Raw genomic sequence first — 18,873 nt, forward strand, 5'->3', positions numbered from 1 at the left:
AATAGTTGACTATAAGGAATCCCTTTTTTTAGGGGTTCTGGATTGGCACTGGATGCTTCAAGGATGCTATTTGTAGCTGTGTCTTTACAATAGTTTTCTGTAGAGATATGATTTCCTTCTTTTTTAATGGAAATATCCAAAAACGGCAGTTCTTTGTCACTTAGGGCATATGTTAGAAAAATGTTATGGTTATTTTTCTTTAAATCTGAGACAAATTCATGAAGACAGGCCAGGGGGCCATCCCATAGCATAAATATATCATCCACATATCTAATCCACAAGGACACATGGGAGTCAAAGATTCCACCATATTGTTCAAATATATCCAGCTCCCATGCTCCCAAGTGAAGACATGCATATGTTGGGGTGCAGACCGCTCCCATGGCTGTCCCCCTGACCTGTCTATAAATTGAATTGTCAAATTGGAAAACATTGTTTTCAAGAATAAAATGTAAAAGATCAATGATAAAGGCAGTGTGTCTGTCACTCTCCAGTCCTCGTGTTTTAAGGAACTGTTCACATGCTTCTATTCCTATCTCATGAGGTATGGACAAATATAAACTTTCTACATCTAGAGAAACTAAAATTGATTGTCATTTAACTGAAATACCATCTAACTTTCTTAGGAGGTCTGGAGTATCTTTAACATAAGAGGGGAGGGATAAGAGGAAGGGTCTGAGAAAATAGTCCACATACTGGCCAATATGTTCACTAATACTACAAATCCCTGTGACAATTGGTCTCCCGGGGGGAGGAATTTTTAGTTCTGGAGAGTGACAGACAATTCAATTTATAGACAGGTCAGGGGGACAGCCATGGGAGCGGTCTGCATCCCAACATATGCATGTCTTCACTTGGGAGCATGGGAGCTGGATATATTTGAACAATATGGTGGAATCTTTGACTCCCATGTGTCCTTGTGGATTAGATATGTGGATGACATATTTATCCTATGGGATGGCCCCCTGGCCTGTCTTCATGAATTTGTCTCAGATTTAAAGAAAAATAACCGTAACCTTTTTCTAGCATATGCCCTAAGTGACAAAGAACTGCCGTTTTTGGATATTTCCATTAAAAAAGAAGGAAATCATATATCTACAGAAAACTATCGTAAAGACACAGCTACAAATAGCATCCTAGAAGCATCCAGCAGTGGCAGATCCAGGGGGGGGGCAACGGGGCAATTGCCCCCCCCCCCCGAGAATATACTGAGAGAGGGATTCTCTACAGTGGCCTCGCTACAGGGGGCACTTGGCTCCAATGCTAGCCTCCAATTTCAGTCACAGCCGGTCACATTCCTACACAACACAAGGCAGTGGAACATGACCGGAGACAGAACAGGAGACTGGACTGGAAAGGAAGAGGGAGGAGCCAGCCAGGCGCTGTGGTGTGGTGCAGGAAGACTAGCTAGAGAGCGCGGGAAGGAGCCGAGCAGGACCGGGTCAGCAGGCAGCAAAAAAATGAAGATTTGGGGGTAAGTGAAGTCACTCTCACTCACAACAGGGACAGGGTTACTTAGGACATGGCATGATGGCAGACGGCTCACTCTCTGTAACAGACAGACCCAGACTCCACCAATAAAAAACACTTTAGCTTGGTCTCTAGAGAATCTGTAAAATACTGGCTGCTGCAAATTCCCGTGTCAACTGTCATAATGTTTTTTCCGGTATGGCTGACTTGTCAAAATCTGCAATATACATTTCACACTTCTGCCACCTTGTCAGCCATACCGGAAAAAAACATTGACAGTTGACAGGGGACTGTATGTGCAGCAGCATTTAGTAGCCTGGTAGGTTTCTCTGGAACCCCACTGGAAATACATTTAAAATACCGTACATCGTGAAATTTTAAAATTTGAAAATACACTGTGCTGTGCTAGACAAGAGAGCTGTCTGTGTCAGATATATAGTAAAGAGTTTTATGTGTGAGGGGTAGATGTGGCAATACTGAGATACTAACTACTGAATATACCTGAGGTTTAGGTATACGTATACACACAGTTACACACACATGAATACACACACACATATACACACAGACACACACATACATACACACATACTTACATACACATGCATAAATAGTTACACACACACATTATACATACATACACACAGTTACATACATGCATAAATAGTTACACACACACATTATACATACATACACACAGTTACATACATGCATAAATACACACATATATACTTACATACACATACATAAATACATACAAACAGTACATACACACACAAATACATACACACACATAAATATACACACACATAGTTAAACACACATACATACACACACACATACATTCACAAATACACACACAGGGACTTCTAATTGTTTTTTTGAATAAGGTTAGAGCTGTACGATAGGTTAAATAAAATAGTCTGTTCTATAAGCACTCATTATTTTCTGTCCGCCGCCACAAAAAAATCTGGAAGTGCCCCTCCCGAGACCAGGCTCTGGATCCACCACTGGCATCCAGTGCCCATCCAGAACCCCTAAAAATAGGGATTCCTTATAGTCAACTATTAAGACTCAAAAGAAATTGTTCCTCTAAAATAAAGTTTGAGCAACATGCAGATCTAATGTGCAAAAGATTCATTGAAAAGGGATATTCACGAAAACTACTTAAACACACTCTTAACAAAGTAAGAAAAATTAATAGGGATGACCTCCTGTATTCTAATGGTGAAAAAACCTAAGGTTTATTACAACTTATAATATCATGCTGTTATTTCTAAGACTGCAATTTGGTAACTTAGTAAGAGGCTTGGCTACAATAGCATATCATTGCAATGAAAGCTTTGAAGCAACCGCACCCCTTTCTCTTACTATGATCCAATAAAAAAAGAAGAAAAGAGGGCGCCACATAGGGTGATATCGTTTGATACAGCAGGGGAACGGACGTCTGTAAAGTTGTACGCTTACCAGAAGCTGTGGTACTGTCCTGTGACCAGAACTATCTCACCTTCTAGCACTTATGTTAGTGGCTAGTACACTGTCTGGCAGTCACTTGTGAGCTCTTCTTCTCTTTGAATGTCGGCTCTGCCGTTAGAACAAGTGCTCGGGTTGTTCAGAGATTTGTGTGATGATAATAGATAAAAAGATGCCGGACAACTTCCAAATATAAAAGTACAGGCTTGAGACACAGGTGTTTGACAGTCCTGATGAGGCCCCTGCTTTCACTCAGCATTGTGGGGTGAAACGCACGTCAACGACAGACACAAACTAACAGTCTGCTAAAGTCCGGAGGAATATAATAAAGGGAACAATACCCTACCCGCCACAGTCGAGGTCCTTGGGAGCAAAGTGACACGACTCTAAGTGGAGGAGGTGTGAAAGTAAAGATGTCGGAGGAGAATGTCCCGATCTTTGTCAGTGTGCCAAAGTGGAATTACCCGGCTTGCAGACAGATACCAACTAACAGCCCAAGCGGTTTTTAAAGGTCCGGAAGATTATAATACAGGTGATAAGATCCTTAACAGACGTCGGAAGCGGCTGTGTTGATCTCGTATAAGTGCCTGAATGTGAATACCCGGTCCGTACCTACCGCAAAGCTCTTTTAGGCTGCACTTGCTCTATTGGCTATAAATTAGCAATGAACTTGGTTTGCAACTACTGTGTGCTAGCTGAAGAGGATGTTCTCCCCTCTATACTCCAGCTAGCTAATCCTGATGTTTCCTTTTGGATGGGAGCAGGAATACATTTGAATACATCTTTAACCTTTGGATTACCATCTTTTTCCTGTGTCCAGGTTCTGTCTGAAAAAGGACTTTCTGTTCTTTTTGGCATTATTAGCCATCTCTCCTAAGGATGACTGTTACCATCTTATATATCAGGTTGTATAAAAATTAACTTTGGGGTTGATGCTTGTGAATAGTATTGCCACTAGTTGTTGCATATATAACCAACTTGAGTAATATATTTGCTGTTGCTTCTTTATCTATACAATACTGTTATGAGTATTTTATTGAGTAGGTATTTTCTACTGCAGTGGTAGATTTAAATGCTTACTAGCTTAACTAAATGCAATGATGCCTGATCAGTGATGTTTTTCATTGTAAATAAACTGTTGCATTTTCTGAACCTGTGTTTATCTGTTTGTTTTGATTCTTTGAAGCATTTCCAGCCAAACTCTTTACATTTTGATACAGAGAATACTCTCCTGTGTACTGTAAACCCCCGCCTATTCACAGAATCTCATATAGCTCTACTGTGGCCCCTGTCTTATACTAAAAGTCTGAAGTTTATATATATATATATATATATATATATATATATATATGTGTATTTATTTATTTTTTCATGAAAATACTTTGCATTATATCAAGTCAATGCAGAAGCTTGTTTTAGTATATGCACACATGGCTTACAAATATTACACAAAAACATACACTGTTGTATAAACTGCAAAAACAATTGAAAGAGACCAGAAACCAAGTGAAATATGGATAACAACGCACAACTCTTAATTACAAAATAGATTCTAGTCCATAAAATGTGAAGCAAATGGTAAAATATGAATTAGACACGCATTATAGATAGTTAATTAAATAAGCTATGTCTGGAGAATAGTGTGTGTGTGTGTACTTTGTGAGCCAAAAAAGTAGGAAAAATACTAAACCTAGAAACATACACTGAAAAATAAAGTATTTTTCAAAATAAAAACCCATTTTTTGCATATTAAATGAGAGTGGTCTGCTTGACATATGTAATACACCTTACCCTCGCCCAGCCGGATACACAATCACTAGTCACTCATTAACATACTGCTACGGTTCATAATCCGATTTGTCTGCTAAAGTAAAAATATACATTGACATTCATACACTCCAGTTTCCATTAATTAATTAAAGCCAGTTTCTAATATGAGCAGTATGTACAAAATTCATTAGTTCTCCAATCACACTTCTGCCGGTGTCTTTCAACTGTGACTATTTACAAATACAACAGCTAAAGCAAAAAAGAAATTCAGTCATTGCCTTAGCTTATGACTTTATGTCAGATGCTTCTTCTAAAAAAAGAAAAAAAATTCTTCCTGCAGCCGAAACAAACTTATCCAGAAGACACACAGGAAAGATTCAATGAAAATGCTTATCACTTTGTTAAACTAGCATGTAGAGCTGCAAATCATCCAGAACTGCTACTGTCCTCACCTGTCTGACTTGGTGGTTACACAACTACCAGTCTGCCACTGGTGAAAATAACTTGGGTCCTTGGGCAGGAGTAATTTCTCTTTGAAGTTCACAACTATGCGATGCAATTGCACTGGTCTGACTCTGAGCTCAGTTTGTCCCACTCACTGACTAGTCTGCCACTGACTGCACTAACACGGTAACTGCTCCCTCACACGTGATGCCTCATCTTACTTCGCTCTCTCTTCCTGCCCAGTCACCTGGCTCAGTGGCTCCTAGATGTGAGTGAGAGAGAGAGCGGGCAGCTGATTGGCTCCCAAGGCTGCTTAGAGAGTAGCCACATTGGTAGCGGTATGGGCCACGAAGAGAGTTAAGCACCACTGGGTGGCGCAATCTCTAGCGGCTCATACAAAAATTCACTAATACATCCATAATGCGTAAAGGAGGGGAGCTGAACGGCTTACAGCCTCTCCTTCTTTGCACAATATGGATGGATAGGGATCATGCAGCGCACAGCTTTAGTTAACTGTTTGGTAAGGTGACGGAATCAGTGATGGAATCGGTGACGGAATCGGCGGTGGTGGGTGGGGGGGCTGGGATTTCTGAGGGGGTACTTCTTGGGATTTTTTTTTATATATATATATTAACTTTAAACATTTTTTAGTTAAACATTAAAATAAAGTGTAATACACACATAGGACAGGCGAGGTGCTGCCTCGCCTGCCTCCTATGATGGCACATCACTGCGTGGTAATGAGTGGACAGATTTACTAATTAGGGACCAGTCAGCTCACACAATCATAAATGAAGCCCAGAGCTGTTTTTAAAGCTAACAGGAAATGTGTCTGGTCTGAAATTCTGATTCTCCATTGGCTGAAATGCAGATCGCCTATAGTATTTTGGTGGCCTTTGCAAGCCAAATATGTTTCTTTTTAACTCTGTAAAGGAACATCCGTTTTAGTAGAAACAAATAAAACTGTAATATATTTTAAACTGACCTCTTTTGGATGTAAAATAATATTTTTTGAAAAAGCCCTGTAATACTGTGCAAAGTTTATATAGCCTACTGTATATAGTTTTCAAAAGGATTGAAATGGCTTCAAATGTAAACTTTACTATTCAAAAAACAGCAAATATACCCACATATTGGCAAAACATTTTTTTATATATAAAAAATAATTCTAATCATAAACCTTTTTTTTAAAATGAATACAGAAGCAAAATATTCAGTTTATAGAATAAAATTATATTTTTTGCTTTAAAGGGACAGTAAATATCTTGTAATTACAAGACATATTTTCTGTGTTATTGTAGGGAAACTTATCAGCCAAGTCTTAAAAGATTAATATCCTTTTTATTGTAACTGTATATCAATAGCAAACGTTCACCCAACATTTGCTTATTTGAAGGAGCCAATCTGGGCTTGAGTCTGAAGACAACAAGGCTAGCTATGATCATAATGTTAGTATAGTGTGCATTGTTTTTTAATTGTTATTAGCTAAAGCAAATTAGTAAAAGATATTTAGCAGGGTTAGCCTTGAGGATTCAACAGGGTGAATTTTAAGTTCTGACATTTACAATATCTTTTATTTTCAGAGCTAAATTACATGAAAAGGGGGCAAAATAAACACAAAGTATATAGCAAAGTTGTATTATTACACATACCCAAATATTTTCTATAAAACTCTGAAAGTGTTTACTGTTCCTTAAAAAAAAAGGGCAATGGTAATATTAACATGTAGTTTTAATAGCTGAAGTCACTTTGGGGCCAATTCTGAAAAATTCATCCCTCATGAAATTCTATAAAATAGGGGCGAGATATTTAGGTAGAAGTTTGCACCTAATAAATAAAAAAAAAAAAAGACAAAAAAACACTTACATGCAAAATAGAAGCAATAAGTAAAACAGCATTGGTCCAGTGAAAAAATGATGCAGTATGTAAACAAAAAAAACCAGAAATTGATGTGGAATCACACAGAAGAGAATCTTACTGAAGAGAACGGCTGGCAGCTTGGCATATAGATCTAATGATGTTGCGTCAAGTATCAGTATGTCAATTAAAGAATAATATTGCAACTATTTTAAATATATTGTTTAAAGGTGCAATTCCTTTTTTATTGCAGCTTAGGTGCAGAAATCCCAATGATTCCCTCTCCCATTGTCTTGAAGAAAAATCTTTGGACCCTCCCCTGTTTTACACCTAAATATGGTTTCTAAATTTATACTACTTTTAACCAATTTTTATTTTTCTAATACAAAAATCTGTCATTGTAAGATATTAGCCAAATTTGATTAATTGTATCTTACCTGCTTTGTTCGCTTTGATTTTGGAGGTAGAAATTGGCATTGTTCACTAAAAAGCTAAATAGACGACAATACAAGGACTTTGCTAGAAGGTCTCGATAGAATTCAGCAACCTCCACAGAATGTCTACGTGTTATCATGTCTCCTGTACGTGAGAAAGTGATGGTAAGTTATTTCTAATAGTAATATATTTAATAATGCAAACAAATACATTTAGGAGCTGAGGGGTGTTAGTAAAAAGAAAAAAGATCTGAAAAACAAAATTTATGCTTACCTGATAAATTTATTTCTTCCAGATATGGTGAGTCCACGGGTTCATATAATTACTGTTGAGAATATCACTCCTGGCCAGCAGGAGGAGACAAAGAGCACCACAGTTAAAATGTTAAGTATCACTCCCTTGCCCACAACCCCCAGTCATTTGACCAAAAGGAAATGGAGAAAAAAGGAGAAACATAAGGTTTGAGGTGCCTGATTTTTTAATAAAAACTAACTGTCTTGAAAAAAAAAAGGGGCAGTGGACTCACCATATCTGGAAGAAATAAATTTATCAGGTAAGCATAAATTTTGTTTTCTTTCTAAGATATGGTGAGTCCATAGGTTCATCTAATTACTGTTGGGAACCAATACCCAAGCTAGAGGACACAGATGACAAGGGAGGGACAAGACAGGTAAACAGAAGGCACAACCGCTTGACAGTTAAAAATAGAAGGCACAACCGCTTGAAGAACCTTTCTCCCAAAAGAAGCCTCAGCCGAGGCAAAAGTATACAATTCGAAACATTTTGAAAAAAGTATGCAGCGATGATTGTTGCAGCCTTGCAAATCTGTTCCACTGAAGCATTTTTGAAATCCCAAGAAGAGGAAACAGCTCTCGTGGAATGAGCCGTAATTCTCTCAGGAAGCTGCAGACCAGCAGTCTCGTAAGTCAACGGAAAATACTTCTCCACCAAAGAGAGAGAGAAGTAGCAGTAGCTTTCTGACATGTTTACCAGAGAAAAAGACAAACAGGGCAGAAGACTGGTGAAAAATCTTTAGTCGCCTGAAAAAAGAAATCAAGAGCACTCACAACATTTAAGTCATGCAACAAACAAAAGGACAAGTGAAGGAACAACAAATTCCCGAGTAAAAATCCTATCCTAAACAACTGTAGGACGGTGTCATATTGTGCAAAGGAGCAGGTTCAGGAGTAAGGAGCTGTTGTGCAGAGGTGTCAGGTTTTGGGGTTAATGTTGTATTTTGTCTGCGTGAGTCTTTCCTTTTAGGCATAATTAAACAGGTACAAGGTTTTAGGAAATAAAGGAGATGGTTTTATTTATAGGATAAAGCAATGCAGAGATATGCAATTAGATAAGATAAAGTCTATAGGTTGTTGTACTAGGCAGGAATACAGTTCTTTGTAATAACAGGCAGAATACTTGCATATGCTGTAGACTGGAACAGTGAAATAACAGGCAGGAATGCCGAGCTTTGTAATAACAAGCAGGATACTTGCATATGCTGTAGAAATGTATAATAACACGCAGGAAGGCAGAGCCTTGTAATAACAAGCAGGATACTTGCATATGCTGTAGAACTGGAACTGTGTAGTATCAGGCAGGAAAGCAAAGCTTGTATAACAGACAGGATACTTTCATATGCTGAAGACTGGAACTGTGTAATAACATGCAGGAATGCAGACCCTTGTAATAACAAGCAGGATACTTGCATATGCTGTAGACTGGACACCGTTGTTATAAACTGGAAACTTGCATAAACTGCAAACTGTTACTTTAAGGAAATTTGTATAAACTGCAAACTGGTACTTTGTAGAAACAAACAGGAAACTTGAATAAAATGCAAATTGAAACTTTGTAGAAACAAACAGGAAACTTGCATAAACTGCAATTTGGAACTTTGTAGAAACAAACAGGATACTTGCATAGACTGCAATTTGGAACTTTGTAGAAACAAACAGGATACTTGCATAGACTGCAATTTGGAACTTTGTAGAAACAAACAGGATTCTTGCATAGACTGCAATTTGGAACTTTGTAGAAACAAACAGGATACTTGCATAGACTGCAATTTGGAACTTTGTAGAAACAAACAGGATACTTGCATAGACTGCAATTTGAAACTTTGTAGAAACAAACAGGATACTCGCATAGACTGCTATTTGGAACTTTGTAGAAACAAACAGGATACTTGCATAGACTGCAAATTGGAACTTTGTAGTATCAGGAAACAAGCAAGCAAAAGTACCTGAGTCAGTCCTTAGGAAAGAAAGTTTTAGGCAAGAACAATTGCCAATAAATCAGTCCAAAAATGAAACACAGTGCCAAGGGATTATCCAGAAGAGTAGTCAGTAATTGTAGCAGAAATCAGGAACCAGGAAATCCAACAAATCTGTATTTCACACAGGAAACAGGAGTAGAGAGTCTTTCACAGTATAACTCTTAATGTCAAGGCCTCCCAGATAAAGCAAGCTGCTGATTAAATGACTTGTTTCAGCTGGCAAGCAGGGGGAGCCAGAGAGCCAAAGTTGCAGCGAACAGAAAAACACAATATTCTTGTCCTGTGATCAAGCCATCTGGTGGCATAGTGGTAAAACAACAGGCTGGGAAAGAACAGCAGCAGCAGACATAAAGATAGGTCCCAGGTTCAATTCCAGGCTGAAACATGACAAAAGGCAACCTTAGTATGAAGAACTGCCTTATCAGCATGAAAAATAAAATAAGGTGAATCATACTGCAAAGCTGAGCGTTCCGAGGCTCTGGAGTAGACGAAATAGCAATAAGCAACAAAAACTTACAAGATGTCAATTTAATATCTATGGAATGTAAAGGCTCAAACAGAGCCTGCTGCAAAACTTTAAGAGCAAGGTTAAGGCTCCAAGGAGGAGCAATAGACTTAAACACAGGCCTGTTTCTGACCAAGGCCTGACAAAAAGTCCAATCCTAAGAATTCTGATCCTACTCAAAGAGTAGCCTCTGCCATATCTTATGGTAAATATTTATAGTAACAGGCTTGCAAGCCTGAATCATGGTCTAGCTTTGTCTAACAGATCCTGAAACACTATGCAGGAACTAGTAAACCGATGCTCACTCCTATTTCAATATTTCTTCAGACACCTAAACTTTACTTCCTCCATGCACCAAAGGCAAAGAGAATAACTGGGTGTTGTGTGTAAGGGATTGATACTTAACAGGTTAACTGCAGTGTTCTTTGCCTCCTCCTGCTGGCCAGGAGTGATATTCCCAACAGTAATTAGATGAACCTGTGGACTCACCATATCTTAGGAAGAAAGTGCCTTCACATAGCATTCTATGGGGACTGTAAATATATTTGTATATAAATATATACATATTTATTTATGTGTACACATATTAACACATAAATAAATATTTATATAAGCATATACATACATATTTAAAATTGCTACCCATTGCTGTGCAGCTTAATCCCTTCATCCCTTCACTGCGCTGTGTTTCCCTTCATGAAAACGAGGCTCCCATTAGAGCCTATGAAAGCGCGCTCTTGTGAGCGCAATGCTTCCGTGCAATGTGAATGCAAGGTTGCATTTGCAATGCACCTTACTTGTATTACCAGTACACATTTGCATGCACTGGTATTACACAGTTAAACGCAAATATCGCTTTCAGGGAAGCAATATGTTTTTCGCTCAACTCGTAATCTGGCCCTTAATGTCTTACTGTATATAGCTTTAATTTATTATCTAAATTTTAACATTTGAGGTTTAGCAGGCAACATGCAATATAATATAGAAAAACAAGAGTGTTCTAAAGATAAGTGCCATTTAAAAAAGATTTAAAAAACAATTAAGTGATAAAATTGAAGGTATGATTCTAACAGGCAAGCCCTAACAGTTTGTTGATCGTGACCACAAAATATTTAATACATTTTATTGCTAAAGAGCACCTTATTCTTTATCTTTTTTGAGATATCTCAGCACTAAAACCATATAATAGAATAAAGCAACTAAGAAGATAAATTGGTACAGTGTTAGCATCAGATAAGAACATCATTAACTGATTTTATGGACCCTTGTTAGGCTAACAACATAGTAAACAATAATTATAACCAGAACACTTAGGAAACACACTTGCAAAATTTGGTTTGTAGATGTTCATAATTGTAAAATAATTGCATCTGCAAGACTTCTGAGATGGTGTTCATTCTATCTAGCTAGACTATAGAACAGACTTGCAAACTAGTGGTGGCCCTTGGTGTTCTGAAGGCATGTTCTGGGTTTATCACCTTAACCTCTATAACAACTCTACTGCCCTTGTGAAGTATATTGTCTCACAACAGAGGCTTGCTATTTCCAAACTAACAAGTCTCACTTTCATTATGCTTGTTTTTTGTTTCTCTTGACCTTTTTTTAAACTTTTCTTTTGAGTAGAATGTATAATAGGGGGTATTTTTATTTATTATTTATTTTGACCTGCAGCCTGTTTTTTTTCTAAAGCTTTTACAATAAACCTTCATCAAACATTAGAATAACTATCTGGTTTTTAATAAATGGACATGAAACACAAATGTTAAAGGTGATGCAGCATATCTGTAAAAAGCTGACTAGAAAATATCACCTAAGCATTTCTATATAAAAATGAATACATTTTACCTCAAAATTTCCTCAGTAGCAAAATCCCATTGAAAAGAGGCTTTAAGCAGCCAATGAGGATGCTAGTCCCAGGACTTGCAAGGAGGCGTGCATCTGGCATGTGCAGGAGCAGCCATGTTATTTACCTCCTCAGTTTAAGGAAGTTTACTATGAGTGAACATGAAGAATTAGTTATCTTAAGGTTTGTTATGAAAATATTAAATATTAAAAAAATATTAATAAAATTACTATTAGATACTCTAATATCTGACTTTTTATATGCCTAAGACGTTCTGTGGCTGACACTGCATATCCAGTTTGGTTCAGGATTTGTTGAGAACATTTTTTGTCCAAGTTAAATTTGGACTAATTGATTCTTGAATACTAACAGGTTGGGATTGAATGGATTGAACAGATTGATTGGCTACCTCATTTTCTATTGTACTCTATTTGGCACATAAAGAAATCATAATGATTACATGCTCCATATTTTATCTATTTTATACTGTATATTTTAAATTTCAGATTGGTTACTTTGTAATTGTTTTAATATAGTGTTTCCATATATTATGGCTTTCAATGAGAATATATAAGCAGGATTGATATGCCTAAACTCATCGGGTCTGCATTGTCATTGCAGATTGAGATTATTATTATTATCAGGTATTTGTAGAGCGCCAACAGATTCCGCAGCGCTATAAACATAGTCAGTATACCGGATAACATTTATAGGGATCAAATGGGTAGAAGTCACTGCCGAGAGTTGCACTGTTGTAGTCGGCTCTTATGAAGGTAATCTGCAAACAGCTGGGCTCATAGGCTTACATTTTAAGGGGTTCAAGGGGAAAACAATGGAGGTAGGAAAGTTAGTGAAGGTTGTATGCATCCCTAAATAGTAGAGTCTTTAGGGAGCGCTTGAAGCTGTTAAAACTAGGGGAGAGTCTTGTGGAGCAAGGCAGGGAGTTCCACAAGATGGGGGCCAGTCTGGAGAAGTCCTGTAAACTGGAATGTGAGGAAGTAACAATAGAGGAGGAGAGTAGGAGATTGTGAGCAGCGCAAAGGGAACGGGAGGGAGAGTATCTAGAGACAAGGTCTGAAATTTATGGGGGAGCAGTGCAGTTGAGGACTTTGTATGTCAGAGTGAGGATTTTGCGTTTAATCCTGGAGGCAAGAGGAAGCCAGTGAAGGGATTGGCAGAGAGGTGCAGCAGATGAAGAGCAACATGTAAGGAAGATAAGCCTGGCAGAGGCATTCATTATGGATTGTAAAGGAACTAGGTGGCAGCTAGGTAGAACAGAGAGGACAGAGTTGCAGTAGTCGAGGCAGAAAAGGATGAGAGAGTGGATTAAAATATTAGTTGTGTCTTGTGTAAGGAAATGTTAATTTTAGAGATGTTTTTAAGGTGGAAGTGGCAGGCTTTAGCCAAAGACTGAATGTGATGAGTGAAGGAAAGGTCTGAGTCAAGTGTGACCCCAATACATCGGGCATGCAGGGTAGGGGTAATGATGGAATTATTAACAGTTATAGAAATGTGGGGGGTGGAGATTTTGGAAGAAGGGGGAAAAAATAAGGAGTTCAGTTTTGGAAAGATTTAGCTTAAAGTAGTGAAAGGACCTCCAAGATGAGATATGAGAAAGACAGTTAGTGACACAGGTTAGTAAAGAAGGAGGAAGTTCTGGTGCAGACAGGTAGATTTAGGTGTCATCGGCATACAAATGGTATTGAAACCCGTGGGACTTTTATTAAGGAACCTAATGATGATGTGTAGATTGAAAAGAGAAGGGGGCTGAGGACAGAGCCTTGAGGTACCACAACAGAAAGTGATAATGGGGCAGAGGATGCTCCGGAGAAGGCTACACTAAAGATATGGTTAGATAGATAGGAAGATAACCACGAGAGAGCTATGTTGCAGATGCCGAAGAATTGGAGGGTTTGGAGCAAAAGAGGGTGGTCAACAGTGTCAAAGGCTTCAGACAGATCAAGGAAGATAAGCAGAGAGAAGTAGGTCATAGGTAACCTTAACAATTGCTGCCTCAGTGGAGTGGTGGGGGCGAAATCCAGATTGCAGTGGGTCAAGGAGGAAGTTTAGTGTAAGGAAATGGGATAGACATACATATACTAGATTTTGGAGAAGCTTCGAGGCTTCGAGGCAAGAGGGAGTAGGGAAATAGGATGGTAGTTGGATGGGGAGGTTGGATCGAGGGAAGGTTTCTTGAGGATAGGTGTGACCAGTAAATGTTTTAGAGATGAGGAAAATATACCAGTGCTGAGGGAGAGGTTAAAAATGTGTGTGAGTATGGGGGTGAGGGTAGAAGAGAGGGAGGGGAGTAGCTGTGAGGGGATGGGGTCGAGGGGACAGATAGTGAGGTGGGAGGACAGTATAAGGGCAGAAACGTCTTCCTCTGTAACAGGGGCAAAATTTATGGGTATTTGGGTTTTGCATGATTTTGAGCTTTTGAAGGGGTGGAAAATTGGTAGTATGTTGAGAGCTGATTTCATTTTTGATGATTTCATTTTTGATGGAGTCAATTTTGTTATAGAAGTGGCTGGCAAAATCTTGAGCTGAGAGAGAAGTTGTATTAGGAGGTAGGGTGGGCAGAGAAGAGTATTGAATGTGGAAACACTGGAAAACAGACATTTTGGGTTAGAGGAAAGAGTAGAGATGTGATTAGAGAAGTATTGTTGCTTATAAAGATTAAGGGCAGAATAGTAGGAATTCAAGATGACCTTGTAGTGAAGAAAGTCAGCTGAACTCCGAGATTTCCTCCAGTGTCACTCAGCAGTATGGGAACATCTGCATAGGTACCGTGTCAGAGGAGTATTGCAGGGCTGAGGATGAGAGTATGGTTTCTGAGCTATGGTAGGAGGGGCCAGATTGTCAATGACCGATGTAAGGGTATAGTTATAGTGGCAGATAGATTGGTCAGGACAGGAAAAGGAGGTGATGGAAGAGAGGAGAGGTTTGAGCTAGGGAGCTGTTGCTGATCTAATGATTTAGTGCTTCTATGAAATTTGGTGTGAGGGGTAGAGGGAGGGGGAGTTGAAGGGAGGGATGCATTACAATGGCTTGAAATGTTTTGACAGTTGTCATCAAGTACAGCCTCCTTTTCACTGACATGTCATGGGGAGTCTTGCATTGATGATGTCAGTGATATGAGGCGGAGATGCTTGGCGTTGTTGGAAGCACTGCCTACATAACATGTATATATGTATATGGTAATGAGGCTTTGGGAGATGTTTTATCTGTCTTGGATTTTCTGCGATATCGTGACATTTAAAAAAGGTACGGGAATGGTTCTGAAACTTCATGGATTTTACTTTTGTAAAAGTTAAATGTTACGTTTTACAAAACTTTCTAGTGAGTGCTTTTTCTATGGACAATATTTGATTTTTCTATAAGCACCCTGGTAGCTGCATTTGGAATATGGGGTGCATTCTACACAAATGACAGAAACAGAACTTATTTTTATATATATAAATAAATATTTAAAACTAATTTGTAAATCTATATTAATTTTTAATAATTATTATTAAAAATTAATATAGATGTACAAATTAGTTTTAAATATTTATTTATTTATATATATACTGTATAGATATATATATATATATATATATATATATATATATATATATATATATACTGTATATATATATATATATATATATATATATATATATATCCACCGTGTGTGTCTGCACTCCCAATGCTGTGTGGTCATCCACCAGGGTGCAAAGTCAATCAAGTATGCAATCTATTTCCAATAAGGGACTGCACTCGCTGGATTTGGTTAAAGAAACCTTTAAATCTTTATTGTGGTAACGTTTCGGGGTTCACAGACCCCTTCCTCAGACCAGATAACAGTCCAAGTGAACAAAATGTACAATATATAGCACTAGCCCCACCCATCACCAACTTTATTGCGTCAAAAACATAATCACCATGGTAACACATAAACAAGGCCTAATGACCAAATCACCAAATAACAAAAACCAGAAATCAAAAAATACAATAAACTGCAAATGCAAAATCTCACATTATCTCATAGCTGAATAGTGTAATATATACACACACAAGGGTGCAGACATAAGAGATTATAGGGATACAGTTATAATAATAATAATATAATAGCATAGTCTCAGAGGATTAAAAATATACTTAGGCCAAGCACTGATTTATCATACATAGATTTAAATTAAAACATATGCACCAAGGGAATCTCTATAGCAGCTTTATTGTAGGCAAACCTTATTGTCATATCTGCATCAGATTGCCAGAATAAATATTTACATGAGCCATCAACATAAGCCATCAACATTTAATAAGCCATCAACATTTAAACTCTATATAATCGCATAGCCATTTAAACCTCTTTTGATTTGAAATGAGTAGCTAGAGTTTACGTATCAGAACTGCTATTGTGAGATCCATGTTCTTTACATTTACCTAAAGCATGTACTAACATCTCCTATGGTAATAATTGACTGTGTGAGATGTGTCCGGCCACTCTAGTAACTGCAAATGTAAAGAATCCCATAGTCTGTGTCAAACCTCCTGGGCTCGCAAAGCCGTGTATTATGTCCCATGTAACCAGTGAGCTAACCGGCCCGTGTTACACCATAGTGAGATCCCATGTAAAGTACCTAGCCAGTGTGACAGAATTTAATGTTATCATATGGGGCATGGCTACAGAAATGTTATACGGCATATACATATACTTTATGACAAGTGTGTTAAAGAACACTTACCCAAGGAACAGGCGCGGCTCAACCCTGCAACGCGCAAGTGAAAGTTTCAACCCGACCGCATGGCTAATTAGCATAGCCTGTCAGTCACTATGTGGGCGTTACTCAGTCAAGGAGTGACTGAGGAGTAAACAAATCGAGCTATGCAGAGCCGCTCGTGTGTCTATTTTATCAGAGCCCCTATGTGTTCCCTTATAGGGCCAGAAGTCATACACATAATGCATAGAAGTATGTTTAAAAACACATCCAATAAGTGCTGTGTGGCCAAGAGAGATCTTAGATTATAAGGGCATCAGTATTACATATCATGTAAGCTAAAACTATATCAGGTATTCCCCTATGCGTTAAAATAACGGTGGGCAGAGAGGGGTAAACAGCTAATCTACAGCAGGAAAGAATTCATTAGTCAATATCTAAATGAGCAATAAAATATAAGCAAAGCTTAATGTATTACAAAATAGGTGAGTGAATTAACTCTAAATGCAGATTGCCTGTTGTGTCTTTATTGGTGCAATATATCATCAGCAACTACTTAGACCAAGGGGGGTGGTTAGGTGCTGTCATAAAGTGTCAAATATTAACCCCGGACTCTCTGCAGTGTACTTGTGTCCAGTGTTATAACATATAACCTATTGAAAGGTTAGCAGTATATAGGATAGGCTGCATGGTCTGTGACTGGTGTAAAATATCCAATATATGGATGGTCTAGCAAACCTATATGACCCAACTTAAGAAGACATATTAATTATGCTGTCTTGTGCCCGAGAACGTTACTCGTACAGAGGGATCTCAAAAGGAATATCATTGATCCACTGTATACATCTGGCAATGAAGATAAATTAAATTGAGAGAACAGTAACAAAACAGTAAAAAACACAGTTAGGAGGGGGACAGTCGCAAAACCTGGATAGGTATGCCAATTGAGTGGAAAAAAGATCAGGATGTTCAGAGCATGGCACCTGTAGTTCAATATACCATATATTTTGTAGAGTTGCTCCCTATCAGCGGGAGAGCAAGCGTATTTAGTACTCTAAGTAATGTCAACTCTAAATTTCTTATTGTATAAATGAACATATATCCATGTCTTTTAAATTCTTCAGTAGGGTTCCAGGTGAGTTTCTTGTATGTCAGTCCATATTTCAGTTGCCTCAGTATTTCTGTTTGGTACTGTGTATAGTTCATAATTACAATGGCCCCACCCTTGTCTGCCGGGCGTATGACAATGACCCCGACATTGTCATACGCCCGGCAGACAAGGGTGGGGCCATTGTAATTATGAACTATACACATTTTTTTTTGGGTGAGGAGGGGCGATCCTAGGAGCTATTGCGGCACGCTTGGTGTTGGTGCACGTAAGGAGCGCCGAGGCGAGGGACACGCAGGGTGAACGCTGCCAGCGGAACCGGCAGAAGAGATCGAGGGACGGGGAACCAGTGCAGTGAGACGGAAGTGGCGATCGGAATCCACAGCCGACGGCGGATGGTCTCACTTCCCGGTCCCCGCAAGCGGCTAGAAATCTCGTTAGGCAAGATGGGTGGTTGAGGAGAGGCGGCTGAGAAAGGAATTAAGGTAGTAGATACTGACACGGCACACTGATACCCTTCCCCCTTGATAGGCTGTAGTAAAAGGTTATTCCCTCCCAAAACTTACTGGTATACCACGGGGGATAAGGATTATTTTTGCTCAGCCCTCCTCAAGTACTCACATTCTATGCCACGAGTTTGGTCATTAACAAAGGCGACCTGCTAGGACTTGCCCCAGGAATTTAGGGCTGTGGAAAAGGATAAAGGGTTATTTCCCCCGCCCCCCCCCCTTAAATATAAGGTTAAATTTAGAAGTTAAGTCCTAAAAACAGCAAATTCATTAGCATATTTTTTTTTTTTTTTTTTATTGAGGCTGAAAAATATAAGTAGTACACAGTTGTTGCATATATTATTAGTATAAAACAGATGCTAGAAATCAACAAAGTCCTTGTGACACAAAACATTGCGGGATATTCACACTATAGTACTACACATGCAGCAAAGTAAAATTAAATCAACCTCAGATATTTTTAACATTAGCAAATGAATAT

General features: G+C 38.5%; 1 protein-coding gene across 1 annotated transcript in view; it reads right to left on the minus strand.

Moving 5' to 3' along the window:
- The window catches only part of MYO16 (myosin XVI), a 944,954-nt gene that overhangs the window by 336,879 nt on the left and 589,202 nt on the right, over nucleotides 1-18,873 (minus strand). The window contains exon 19 of the mRNA XM_053707787.1: nucleotides 7,452-7,593. Within this exon, the coding sequence (XP_053563762.1) occupies nucleotides 7,452-7,593 (142 nt within the window). The remainder of the gene's footprint in view (nucleotides 1-7,451; nucleotides 7,594-18,873) is intronic.

Source organism: Bombina bombina, chromosome 3, assembly GCF_027579735.1.
Source record: "Bombina bombina isolate aBomBom1 chromosome 3, aBomBom1.pri, whole genome shotgun sequence".
In the NCBI taxonomy this organism is placed as follows: Eukaryota; Metazoa; Chordata; class Amphibia; order Anura; family Bombinatoridae; genus Bombina; species Bombina bombina.